The 13993-nt window shown below is 34.4% G+C and overlaps 1 protein-coding gene and 1 non-coding gene across 3 annotated transcripts in view; one reads left to right on the top strand and one right to left on the bottom strand.

Moving 5' to 3' along the window:
• KLHL1 (kelch like family member 1) overlaps positions 1-13993 on the bottom strand; it is a 500583-nt gene that overhangs the window by 199809 nt on the left and 286781 nt on the right. For both annotated transcript variants that reach the window (XM_040266859.1, XM_040266858.1), the window contains one exon: positions 11110-11322. In XM_040266859.1, coding sequence (XP_040122793.1) covers positions 11110-11322 — 213 coding nt within the window. The remainder of the gene's footprint in view (positions 1-11109; positions 11323-13993) is intronic.
• Positions 12108-12214, top strand: LOC120883409. The gene has a single exon (XR_005725769.1). It is a non-coding gene; the product is annotated as a U6 spliceosomal RNA (small nuclear RNA).

The raw sequence follows: 13993 nt of genomic DNA on the forward strand, positions 1-13993 counted from the left end.
AATGACAACGGGATCATACTTATCAATAATTACCTTAAACGTACATGGGTTGAATGCCCCAACCAAAAGGCAAAGACTGGCTGAATGGATACAAAAACAAAACTCCTATATATGCTGTCTACAAGAGACCCACCTCAAAACAAGGGACCCATACAGACTGAAAGTGAAGGGCTAGAAAAAGATATCTCGCACAGAGACCAAAAGAAAGCAGGAGTAGCAATACTCATATCTGATAAAATAGACTATAAAACAAAGGCTGTGAAAAGAGACAAGGCCACTACATAATGATTAAAGATTAATCCAAGAAGAAGATATAACAATTATAAATATATATGCACTCAACATAGGAGCACCACAATATGTAAGACAAATGCTAACAAGTATGAAAGGGGAAATTAACAATAACACAATAATAGTGGGAGACTTTAATACCCCACTCACATCTATGGACAGATCAACTAAACAGAAAATTAACAAAGAAATGCAAACTTTAAATGATACAATAGACCAATTAGACCCAATAGATATCTATAGGACATTTCACCCCAAAACAATGAATTTCACCTTTTTCTCAAGTGCTCATGGAACCTTCTCCAAGATAGATCACATCCTAGGGCATAAATCTAACCTTGATAAATTAAAAAAAAAAAAAAAAGGAAATCATTCCAAGCATCTTTTCTGACCATAATGCATTAAGATTAGATCTCAATTAAAGGAGAAAAACTATTAAAAATTCCAACATATGGAGGCTGAACAACATGCTGCTGAATAACCAACAAATCACAGAAGAAATCAAAAAAGAAATCAAAATATGCATAGAAACAAATGAAAATGAAAACATAACAACCCCAAACCTGCGGGACACTATAAAAGAAGTGCTAAGGGGAAAGTTCATAGCAATACAGGCATACCTCAAGAAACAAGAAAAAAGTCAAATAAATAATCTAACTTTACACCTAAAGCAACTAGAAAAGGAAGAAGTGGAGAGCCCCAGAGTTAGTAGAAGAAAAGAAATCTTAAAAATTAGGGCAGAAATAAATGCAAAAGAAACAAAAGAGACCATAGCAAAAATCAACAAAGCCAAAAGCTGTTTCTTTGAAAGGATAAATAAAATTGACAAACCATTAGCCAGACTCATCCAGAAACAAAGGGAGAAAAATCAAATCAATAAAATTAGAAATGAAAATGGAGAGATCACAACAGACAACACAGAAATACAAAGGATCATGAGAGACTACTATCAGCAATTATATGCCAATAAAATGGACAACCTGGAAGAAATGGACAAATTCTTAGAAAAGTACAACTTTCCAAAACTGAACCAGGAAGAAATAGAAAATCTTAACAGACCCATCACAAGCATGAAAATTGAAACTGTAATCAGAAATCTTCCATCACACAAAAGCCCAGGTCCAGATGGCTTCACAGCTGAATTCTACCAAAAATTTCAAGAAGAGCTAACACCTATCCTACTCAAACTCTTCCAGAAAATTGCAGAGGAAGGCAAACTTCCAAACTCATTTTATGAGGCCACCATCACCTTAATACCAAAATCTGACAAAGATGCCACAAAAAAAGAAAACTACAGGCCAATATCCCTGATGAGCATAGATGCAAAATCCTTAACAAAATTTTAGCAATCAGAATCCAACAACACATGAAAAAGATCATACACCATGACCAAGTGGGCTTTATCCCAGGGATGCAAGGATTCTTCAATATTCGCAAATCAATTAATGTAATTCACCACATTAACAAATTGAAAAATAAAAGCCATATGATTATAGATGCAGAGAAAGCCTTTGACAAAATTCAACATCCATTTATGATAAAAACTCTCCAGAAAGCAAAAATAGAAGGAACATACCTCAACATAATAAAAGCGATCTATGACAAACCCACAACAAACGTTATCCTCAATGGTGAAAAATTGAAAGAATTTCCCCTAAAGACAGGAACTAGACAAGGGTGCCCACTTTCACCACTTCTATTCAACATAGTTATGGAAGTTTTGACCACAGCAATCAGAGCAGAAAAAGAAATTAAAGGAATCCAAATTGGAAAAGAAGAAGTAAAACTCTCACTGTTTGCAGATGACATGATCCTCTACATAGAAAACCCTAAAGACTCCACCAGAAAACTACTAGAGCTAATCAATGAATATAGTAAAATTGCAGGATATAAAATCAACACACAGAAATCACTTGCATTCCTATACACTAATAATGAGAAAGTAGAAAAAGAAATTAAGGAAACAATTCCATTCATCATTGCAACGAAAAGAATAAAATACTTAGGAATATACTTACCTAAAGAAACTAAAGACCTATACATAGAAACTTATAAAACAGTGATGAAAGAAATCAAAGAGGACACTAATAGATGGAGAAATATACCATGCTCATGGATTGGAAGAATCAATATAGTGAAAATGAGCATACTGCCAAAAGCAATCTACAGATTCAGTGCAATCCCTATCAAGCTACCACCGGTATTTTTCACAGAGCTAGAACAAAAAATTTCACAATTTGTATGGAAATACAAAAAACCTCAAATAGCCAAAGCAATCTTGAGAAAGAAGAATGAAACTGGAGGAACAAACCTGCCTGACTTCAGGCTCTACTACAAAGCCACAGTCATCAAGACAGTATGGTACTGGCACAAAGACAGAAATGTAGATCAATGGAACAAAATAGAAAGCCCAGAGATAAATCCACACACCTATGGACCCCTTATCTTTGACAAAGGAGGCAAGAATATACAGTGGATTAAAGATAATCTCTTTAACAAGTGATGCTGGGAAAACTGGTCAACCACTTATAAAAGAATGAAACTAGATCACTTTCTAACACCATACACAAAAATAAACAAAATGGATTAAAGATCTAAACATAAGACTGGAAACTATAAAACTCCTAGAGGAAAACATAGGAAAAACAGTCTCTGCCATAAATCACAGCAGGATCCTCTATGATCCACCTTCCAGAATACTGGAAATAAAAGCAAAAATAAACAAATGGGATCTAATTAAAATGAAAAGCTTCTGCACGACAAAGGAAACTATAAGCAAGGTGAAAAAGCCTTGTGAATGGGAGAAAATAATAGCAAATGAAGCAACTGACAAACAACTAATCTCAAAAATGTACAAGCAACTTATGTAGCTCAAGTCCAGAAAAATAAATGACCCAATCAAAAAATGGGCCAAAGAACTAAATAGACATTTCTCCAAAGAAGACATACGGATGGCTAACAAACACATGAATAAATGCTCAACATCAGTCATTATCAGAGAAATGCAAATCAAAACCACAATGAGGTACCATTACACACCAGTCACAATGGCAGCGATCCAAAAGTGTACAAGCAAAAAATGCTGGAGAGGGTGTGGAGAAAAGGGAATCCTCCTACACTGTTGGTGGGAATGCAAACTAGTACAGCTACTATGGAGAACAGTGTGGAGATTCCTTAAAAAATTGCAAATAGAACTGCCTTATGACCCAGCAATCCCACTGCTGGGCATACACACTGAGGAAACCAGAATTGAAAGAGACACATGTACCCCAATGTTCATCACAGCACAGTTTATAATAGCCAGTATATGGAAACAACCTACATGTCCATCAGCAGATGAATGGATAAGAAAGCGGTGGTACATATACACAATGGAGTATTACTCAGCCATTAAAAAGAATACATTTGAATCCGTTCTAATGAGGTGGATGAAACTGGAGCCAATTATACAGAGTGAAGTAAGCCAGAAAGAAAAACACCAATACAGTATAGTAACACATATATATGGAATTTAGAAAGATGGTAATGATAACCCTCTATGCAAGACAGCAAAAGAGACACAGATGTATAGAACGGACTTTTAGACTCTGTGGGAGAGGGAGAGGGTGAGAGGATTTGGGAGAATGGCATTGAAACATGTATACTATCAGGTAAGAAACGAATCGCCAGTCTATGTTCGATACAGGATACAGGATGCTTGGGGCTGGTGCATGGGGATGATCCAGAGAGATGATATGGGGTGGGAGGTGGGAGCGGGGTTCAGGATTGGGAACTCATGTATACCCGTGGCTGATTCATGTCAATGTATGGCAAAACCAATACAGTATTGTAAAGCAAAATAAAGTAAAAATAAAAATTAAAAAAAATAAAATAAAGAATTTTCTAACCTTAAAAAAAGAAAACAGGTATCTTTTGAAGAAGAATAACTTTAATAAACAGTTTTAAAAAATTCTTATACTCTAGTTATGGAAAAAATATTTCTTTGATAATGGCCTTGTATAATCATTAATTAATCACATGGCAAGCAAATCAGAGAGGAAAAAAATAGGGAAAAAATGAAGAGGTAACAAATACTGGTAATCAGTCAGCTCAGTGATCTCAATTCAATTGCTCAATAATGTCCGACTTTTTGCAACCCCATGGAGTGCAGAATGCCTGGCTTCTCTGTCCATCACCAAATTCCAGAGCTTGTTTACTCATGTCTATCGAGTCTGTGATGCTATCCGATCATCTCATCCTCTGTGGTCCCCTTCTCCTCCTACCTTCAATCTTGCCTACCATCAGAGTCTTTTCCAATGAGTCGGGTTTTTTGCATCAGGTGACCAAAATATTGGAGCTTCAGCATCAGTCCTTCCAATGAATACTCAGGACTGATTTCCTTTAGGATTGACTGGTTTGATCTCCTTGTTGTCCAAGGGACTCTCAATAGTCTTCTCCAGCACTACAGTTCAAAAGCATCAATTCTTTGGCATTCAGCTTTATTTATGGTCCAACACTCACATTCATACCGTACATGACTACTGGAAAAGCCATAGCTTTTTGATTATTTATGACTACTCTTTTCCCATTGATTCATTCTTTGTCATTTTCCTTGTTTTTAATTAGTGGTTTTGTTTTTTTAGTAGTGCCTATAATTTTTATAGGAAAACATTTTTTGTGTTTCTTGTATCTCATCAGTTGTCACACATTCAGTGGGATAAATGGTTGAGGACCTCTCCCCTCTTGTATCGCTGTAACTAACATTAACAAAATATTTTGGAATAAATTTCTTATAGCTTTGCATAGAGATAATTAATTCTTATAGGACAAAGGTAATATCTGTTTCCTTAAGTTAAACTCTTGTCTCTCCTTATTATTTTTAAAATTTTAATTTTCTGATTATAAATAATACTCCTCTAAACCTAGGTCATATTTTGTTATCCACTGTAACTTTTTTTTTCTTTCACATTTTGCTACAGAAAATAAATATTTATACACATAGACATTACTATTTATTTGTTAAGAGTCAGTAGGTATGCTTATTAGAAAGTTTTGAGAAATGGTTCTCTTGTTGCCTCAAAAGAAATAAACAATACCAGTTTTAAGACATGAAACAAAGTCTATCTGTGTATCTCCAAACTTTTAAATAATTTCTGACTGTGGTAAAAGTGAATTTACCTGAAGACTTTTGGTGTGATCATACATACAACTATATTTTTTGAGAGTACCATGCTTCTACTTACTAAAATAACTCATTAGAAAAGAACATACCAAAATGGATACTTACATATACTTTTAAAGTGCATCTATAATAAATAAATACATATGTACCTATTACAAAGATCCATTCTACTAAATTAGTTAAAACTAGTGGAAGCAATAGTTACAAAATGTTAACACTTTTTTTTTTTTTTGCATAGCAACATGTTCTTATATTGTGTCTTTAAAAAAGGAAATATAGAAAAATAAGTGAATCAAACTGAGTAGCCTCCTTGTGATATGTATATTGTAAACATAATCATCCATTCTTTAAAATGAAATTTCCATATTTTTCCAATTCCTTTGAAATTATAACTCCCCTGGGTATCTAAGAAAACATGAAAACTATTATGCAAAATTCTGTTCCTTACTTATTTAAAAAGATAATAGAAGTCATTCACCATTTCTTAAAGTACATCTCAATTATGTATTTCTTTGATTTTGCCTTTTCCTCCTGTTCTTTCTATAGCTAAGTCAATTGAATTTATTTCAGTATTAGCAATTCCACTTCAATAGAGAGTAAAATAAGCATTATTGCTTCTGAATTTTTTAAATGTCTTTTCTTCCATTCTTTTCTGAAACTCATTTTGTCTGCCACTGTTCTCAATTAAGATCCATAGCCTCTACCAAAATTTGCTTCTTCTTTTTGTTTTTCTAATCCAAATTAATATAATTTATACTTCATAATAGCATGTTAAGTTTGAATAATAAAGAATATCAGAACATAAGAAATAACTTCTATAACATTATAGACTTAGTAACAAACATAAGAATGCAGATTGTGAGACATGAGGAACTGAAATATGGTTAAGCAAAGTTGGTTAGTTGCTTCATGACTATATTAATAAAAGCAAACTCTTATTGTAGTCTACATTTATGCTTTGGCTCTAATCAATCTTTTAATATGGTTTCTTTTCTGCTAAAACTTCCATCATTGTGTTTACTTTTCTTTTTACTTTAGAATTTCTCTGTGTGTGTGCACTCACTAAATAGAAAAAGAAACTGCTAACTATATAAAAACTTATAGGTTATTTAGTTTAACTTTACCCTAGAAGCACATATACCCCCTTTTTAAAAATTTTAAAGATTGCTAAATCTCCTTTGCCCTTGCATTCTTGTCTTGGTCAGTAGTTTATTATGTTTTGCTTAATAATACTATAAGCAGCTCATATCTGGCCTTCCGAATATTGGTCTGTCACTAACCTGAAATGTATCATTTAAATCTATATGAATTATAAAAAGATAAGTCAAATTCTTCTCTCAAATCTCCCTGAAGAATTAGTCCAAGGACTATTTCTTTTTAAAATAAACCCCTAACACACTAGGAAAATGTAGCTTCTTCTTCCTTTAAATATTTTTAGTATTTTAAAATATTACTTATTATGTAATTTTATGTAAATATATATGAGTCTGGTGATGAATCTGCCTGTGATGCAGGAGACCCTAGTTTAATTCCCGGTCAGGAAAATCCTCTGCAGAAGGGAATGGTACCCAGTCTATCTAGTATTCTTGCCTGGAAAATTCCATGGACAGAGGAGCCTGGCAGGCTACAGTCTATGGGGTCACAAACAGTTGGACATAACTGATTGACTGACACTTTCACTTTCAAATATGTGTATATAATATATATAATGTATAATAAAAAATGCAGATAATCACATATGTAATGTAATAAGATACACAGTATATACATCACATACATACAAGTTAACTGAAGGTTAAAAAAAAAAAAAAACAACTCCATACATTAATCACTGTCAGAATTAAGAACAAAATCTGTATTTATTGGTTCTAAAACCCATCAAGAAAAAACTGGCTTCTGATCAACATATGGCTTTTCTGAAGAACCTTAAGATGTTTAGTAGCTTTGAAAATTCATGTAAAGGCTGGAAAATTTGAGATTTAATTCAACTTTTTAAAACTCTAGTTGGACATTGAGGTAAATAGGAAACTAACAGCAGAAATAAACATTGCACTTATTTCCTACCAGAGAGAAAAGAAACAGTATCAAATGCAACTAGAGTAGTCTGAGTTATACAACTTACTGGAAAGATGATTATCCTATTGATTCTCAATTTACTCATTTGTTAAAAGATAATAATAATGTTTACTACATAGGGATATTATAGACATTAAATGAGGTACGTTTGGTGGCTAAAGAAAGAAAGAAATGTATGTTAGCTCCAATTCCCTCACTCTTCTTTCCCAGCCTTTTTTATAAGAATCTTCAGAATTGCTATATTCAGAACATTTTAATGATCATCCAGTTTAGACAGTAAATAAGGAAAGAACATATACTCACAGTAGAAATGTCTCTGTATATGTTCATATCTAGCCAGCTGGATTTTTCACTAGCTCTATGACTTTCAAAAATCACCTAACTTTTTTGAACCTGTTTATCTCTCTGCAGATTATCTTGCAGTTGTGGTTTTTAGGATTAGAAATATTGTGTGGAAAGTGCTTATAAAGGCATGTAATTAATTAATATCATTTATGGAAGTGATAAAGCCTCCTATATCTAAAGACACTTTTTTTATGAAAAGAAAATGTGTTTTACTCTTTCCTTCTGCACATCTGTTGCTTGAAAATATACATAAACTTATGCTTGTAATGCTCCCAGTTTGAGAGATTAGGAATGGAAAGTAGATAAATGATGTATTTACATCTATTAGGCACTGTGATAAAAGGTGAAAGTCTTTACTAGATAGTTTTAGGAAAACGCAATAATTTATTTTCTGATGTTATTAAATATTGCTTCACTAATCAAAGTAAAGCAGTTGTACCAATCAGAATTAAAAACCTATGTGTAATGCATAGGCTTAGGAACAAGCCAATAGAATGTGCATCTTTGTTCTGATGTAACAGTGAAGAAGATATAAAAATATATAGAGATGTAAATGTAGGAGGAACTCCCACTCTTAATGACAAAAGAGTGGACAAGGAGTGTATGAACAAAAGGCATATTGTGAAAAGATGGGACTCTGGTCATGTTTTGGGCCTCCTCTGGTATGTGTCTTATTATATATGATGATTTTTGAGCACCAATTTGACTCCAAGCTCCATACATTTCAACAAAAAAGCTGAAATGAGTGGGCAGGATCAAAGTGAAGAATTACCACATCATCTATCATAAGTTAATGGCTATCTACTTGTTTTGGCTACTCGTGATCATTGTCCATCTCTATTTAGAGAGATGTCCACGCTCTGAGAATATCTGGTATCAGAACCTATCTGGGATTTAGAAAAATCCAGTACATGGCTTTACAATCCATTCTTTATCAAGTTACCAAAATGCCTGTTCAGCTCAGTTCATTCGCTCAGTCGTGTCCAACTCTGCAACCCTGTGGATGGCAGCATACCAGGCCTCCCTGTCCATCACCAACTTCCAGAGTCTACTCAAACTCGTGTCCATTGAATCAGTGATGCCATCCAACCTTCTCATCCTCTGTCATCCCCTTCTCCTCCCACCTTCAATCTTCCCCAGTATCACGGTCTTTTCAAATGAGTCAGTTATTTGTGTCAGGTCGCCAAAGTATTGGAGTTTCAGCTTCAACATCAGTCCTTCCAATGAATATTCAGGACTGATTTTCTTTAGGATGGAATGGTTGGATCTCCTTGCAATCCAAGGGACCCTCAAGAGTCTTCTGCAACACCATAGTTCAAAACCATCAATTCTTCAGCACTCAGCTTTCTTTATAGTTCAAATCTCACATCCATACATGACTACTGGAAAAGCCAAAGTTTTGAGTAGACGGACCTTTTTTTGGCAAAGTAATGTCTCTGCTTTTTAATATAATGTTTCTGCTTTTTAATATGCTGTCTAGGTTGGTCATGACTTTCCTTCTGAGGAGTAAGTGTCTTTTAATTTCATGGCTGCAATCACCATCTGCAGTGGTTTTGGAGCCTAAAAAATAAAGTCTCTCACTGTTTCCACTCCTTCCCCATCTATTTGCCTTGAAGTGATGGGACCGGATGCCATGATCTTCGTTTTCTGAATGTTGAGCTTTAAGCCAACTTTTTCACTTTCCTCTTTCACTTCATCAAGAGGCTCTTTAATTCTTCTTCACTTTCTGCCATAAAGGTGGTGTCATCTGCCTAACTGAGGTTATTGATATTTCTCCCAGCAATCTTGATTCCAGCTTGTGCTTCTTCCAGCCCAGCGTTTCTCATGGTGTACTTTGCATATAAGTTAAACAAGCAGGGTGACAATATACAGCCTTGACGTACTCCTTTTCCTATTTGGAACCAGTCTGTTGTTCCATGTCCAGTTCTAACTGTTGCTTCCTGACCTGCATACAGATTTCTCAAGGGGCAGGTCAGGTAGTCTGGTATTCCTATCTCTTTCAGAATTTTCCACAGCTTATTGTGATCCACACAGTCAAAAGCTTTGGCATAGTCAATAAAGCAGATAAGATAAATTTGCATAATTAATTTAGGTGGGATTTCCATAAATTTTCTCTTTTCTTTTACTTTGAGTAGCCAAATGAAATACAATTATTACTTTATTCATAAATGTTCATTTATTTCCCAGTTTTTGCACAATGTTTTATTTTTCTTAACTTTCCATTTTTAATCTGTGACCCTACTTCCCTCTCTCTTCACTTTTTACTAATAGGTTATGCTTTTCTATTGTTTCCTGATTTTTTAATTCCCTATCTTACGTTTTTAGTATTATGTGAATTGTTGAAAATGTCGATGGTGATTTGGATTCAAATGGACAGGCTCCTAATAAACCTCATACAAAATGTACACCCCCCACACACACAATTTTATCTATCATTTCAGAGGACAGAGCCACCTTCAAACTTATATTTGGATGCCCTGAAATGCCAGACAGTCTGAGTTAACAATGCTATTCATAGATGATTTTTCAACATTAGAAGTTATTTTACAGACACAAGATTCTGAATCAGGGAAAATTAATTATGCTTTTTCTTATAAGTTGAATGAACTTGATATTTTATCATATCACCTGTGTCCTGCATAACTCATCAATAAAATGTGGTGGGTCATACATTTGGTGTGTAGATTTTCTTTAGTTCCAATTCTAAAAGATTTCATAGTCCCAATTGCCAAATGCTGTTTCTTCACAATTCTCTGCCATTCAGTAATATATCTTATCCTTCTATAAAGGTTTGAAATCTCATGCTTTGAGCTTTTAAGAATATTCTAGGTAGATATATTCTTCAGAAAATGATCATGCTATTGTATCTTATGTTAGTAAGCTAGATATGAGACAGACAGGTAGTTAGATCAATCATCAAAACAGGGGAGTGGAGAATTAATAATTGCAATATTCTAAAAATCTTTAAAATATTCTATTGATATTAAGTACTTTACATATATTATCTAATTTGAGCCTCATAAAATTTTTGTGTGGTAGTATAATTTGATTTGATAAAGAAATTAAACTTCAGAGAAATTAACATTCCTACAGTCATATAGGCATTATTCAGTAAGTGGCAGATTTGGGAATCAGAACCATCACCTATCAAATAATAGTAAAACATTGGCTGTAATATTTAATTTTAGCACAGAATTTTTCAGTCATTCTTAGCTATGAAAACAGTGTCTAATTACCTGAGGTGGAAGCAGCGGCAGTCTTATGAAGGCCAGAAGCATACTCAAGTCATTGCATCTCCTCTGCATGTCATATTTGACCCACATCATTAATGCATGGAAGATGGTTTCTTCATCAGGAACATTGACATCATCACTGGCCAGGAGTTTATGGAGCTCCTCAGCTGGAAGCAGTAGAAACTCTTGATTTCTTATAACTTCCATTATGTTTTCCTAGAGGGAGAGACATAGTTTGGCATAAATTTGGCCTCAGTTTTATTTAGCTAGCAAAGCCTCCCAGAAAGAAATGAGAAAAGTAGTCAATAACCTTTGATTTCATTATAGCATAATCCTTGAGACGTAATCATTCAGAAGCTAGAAGCTGTTAAGATGAAAGCATTGTAATTGTAATTGAAGTGTAAATGTATCTGAGAGAGCACAGATCTTGTAATAACTGTAGGATTATAACATTGAGCTTTGTTATGCAGGCAGAATATACTAAGTGATTAAATGTTCAAGTTTCAAGTGGACTGCTATGTAAGATTTGGTAAATATGAAAAAAAAAAACATTTCGATTGATTAAAAGCTTGACTATATATACATCAATCAGAAAGTGGGAATAAAATTACACAGATCTAACACTATAAGATGCATCACTGTTTACTCAAAAAGGAAAAAAGAACAGAGCAAAGAAAGTCACAAAATCCCATATATTTCACCTTCTTAATAGCTCTCAAACCTCTCTCCTGACAGTTTCTCTGACTTAATTTAGATTCCCATTTATTTTCTAGCAGATTGCTGCCATACCCGCTAATGACTCTGACTGACTCTATCCTTAGCTTCTCTAGTGGTCCCACTGTACTGTTGTGAGAAGGATATTTCTAAAACATAAATATGCTCTTGACACCATTCTAAACTTTCATGTTTGTTTTTTTTTTTTTTTTGCTTCAAATCTTTTGGTTAAGCATATTGGTTCTTTATGACTTGACCTCTTCCTGATTCTAAACATTATGTTTCCAGTGCTCACTTCGGCAGCACATATACTAAAATTGGAACGATACAGAGAAGATTAGCATGGCCCCTGCGCAAGGATGACATGCAAATTCATGAAGCATTCCATATTTTTTTCCGAATGGGAGAAAATAATAGCAAATGAAGCAACTGACAAACAACTAATCTCAAAAATATACAAGCAACTTATGCAGCTCAATTCCAGAAAAATAAATGACCCAATCAAAACATGGGCCAAAGAACTAAATAGACATTTCTCCAAAGAAGACATACGGATGGCTAACAAACACATGAAAAGATGCTCAACATCACTCATCATTAGAGAAATGCAAAGCAAAACCACAATGAGGTACCACTTCACACCAGTCAGAATGTCTGTGATCTGAAAATCTGCAAGCAATAAATGCTGGAGAGGGTGTGGAGAAAAGGGAATCCTCCTACACTGTTGGTGGGAATGCAAACTAGTACAGCTACTATGGAGAACAGTGTGGAGATTCCTTAAAAAATTGCAAATAGAACTGCCTTATGACCCAGCAATCCCACTGCTGGGCATACACACTGAGGAAACCAGAATTGAAAGAGACACATGTACCCCAATGTTCATCACAGCACTGTTTATAATAGCCAGGACATGGAAACAACCTAGATGTCCATCAGCAGATGAATGGATAAGAAAGCGGTGGTACATATACACAATGGAGTATTACTCAGTCATTAAAAAGAATACATTTGAATCAGTTCTGATGAGATGGATGAAACTGGAGCCAATTATACAGAGTGAAGTAAGCCAGAAAGAAAAACACTAATACAGTATACTAACACATATATATGGAATTTAGAAAGATGGCAATGATGACCCTGTATGCGAGACAGCAAAAAAGACACATGTGTATAGTGGACTTTTGGACTCAGAGGGAGAGGGAGAGGGTGAGATGATTTGGGAGAATGGCATTGAAACACGTATAATATCATGTAAGAATCAAATTGCCAGTCTATGTCCAATGCAGGATATGGCATGCTTGGGGCTGGTACACGGGGATGACCCAGAGAGATGTTGTGGGGAGGGGGGTGGGAGGGGGGTTCATGTTTGGGAACGCATGTACACCCGTGGTGGATTCATGTCAATGTATGGCAAAACCAATACAGAATTGTAAAGTAAAATAAAAAATAAATAAATATTTAAAAAATGCATGGATTAAAAAAAATTAAAAAAAAAAAACACGTTATGTTTCCAAACTTGTTGGCACTTCTGCCACAAAATTACTCATTAGATTTGCCTTATTCTCACTCCATTGATTAAAATGGCTATTAGCCATCTTTGTGGTCCTAATTGCTTTCGTTTTTCTAGATTCAGTTCAAAAACTAAATATGGATATGTATATAACCATATATATATGGATATGGATATCTATATCTCTCTCTACACATATATATATCAAGAGCTCTCTGTTCACTCCCATTTGATCTGGCTGCCCTGTCTTATATGCATGCACAGTGTATGGTCCATGACATATCAGTTACCATAGTGTTGTGTAATCTTTGATGTACTTAGGGATCTTTTCACAAACTTTCAGTTCCTTGAGACAAATAATTTGAATTAACCTTTTATATCTAGATTCTGGAACATAGCCAGTGAACAGTACAGATTTATAGATATATTTATGATCTTAGAGAAAAATAAATTTTGTGATAGTGAACTTCAGTGCAGTGTTTTTCAAACACTTTTCAAAAACTGCTTCTTGAAAATCTTACATTTCATCACAGTGTCTTATGTGTCTAATAAATGGTAAGAGAAGACAGAGATTTGACTGTTGGCATTTACTTTTGTTCCACATTCCTCCATGTCTCCCGAGACAGCCCCAAGGAAGACAACTAAGACTTCTCAGATGATAGT

The sequence above is a fragment of the Oryx dammah genome, unplaced genomic scaffold (assembly GCF_014754425.2).
Source record: "Oryx dammah isolate SB20612 unplaced genomic scaffold, SCBI_Odam_1.1 HiC_scaffold_24, whole genome shotgun sequence".
Classification (NCBI taxonomy): domain Eukaryota; kingdom Metazoa; phylum Chordata; class Mammalia; order Artiodactyla; family Bovidae; genus Oryx; species Oryx dammah.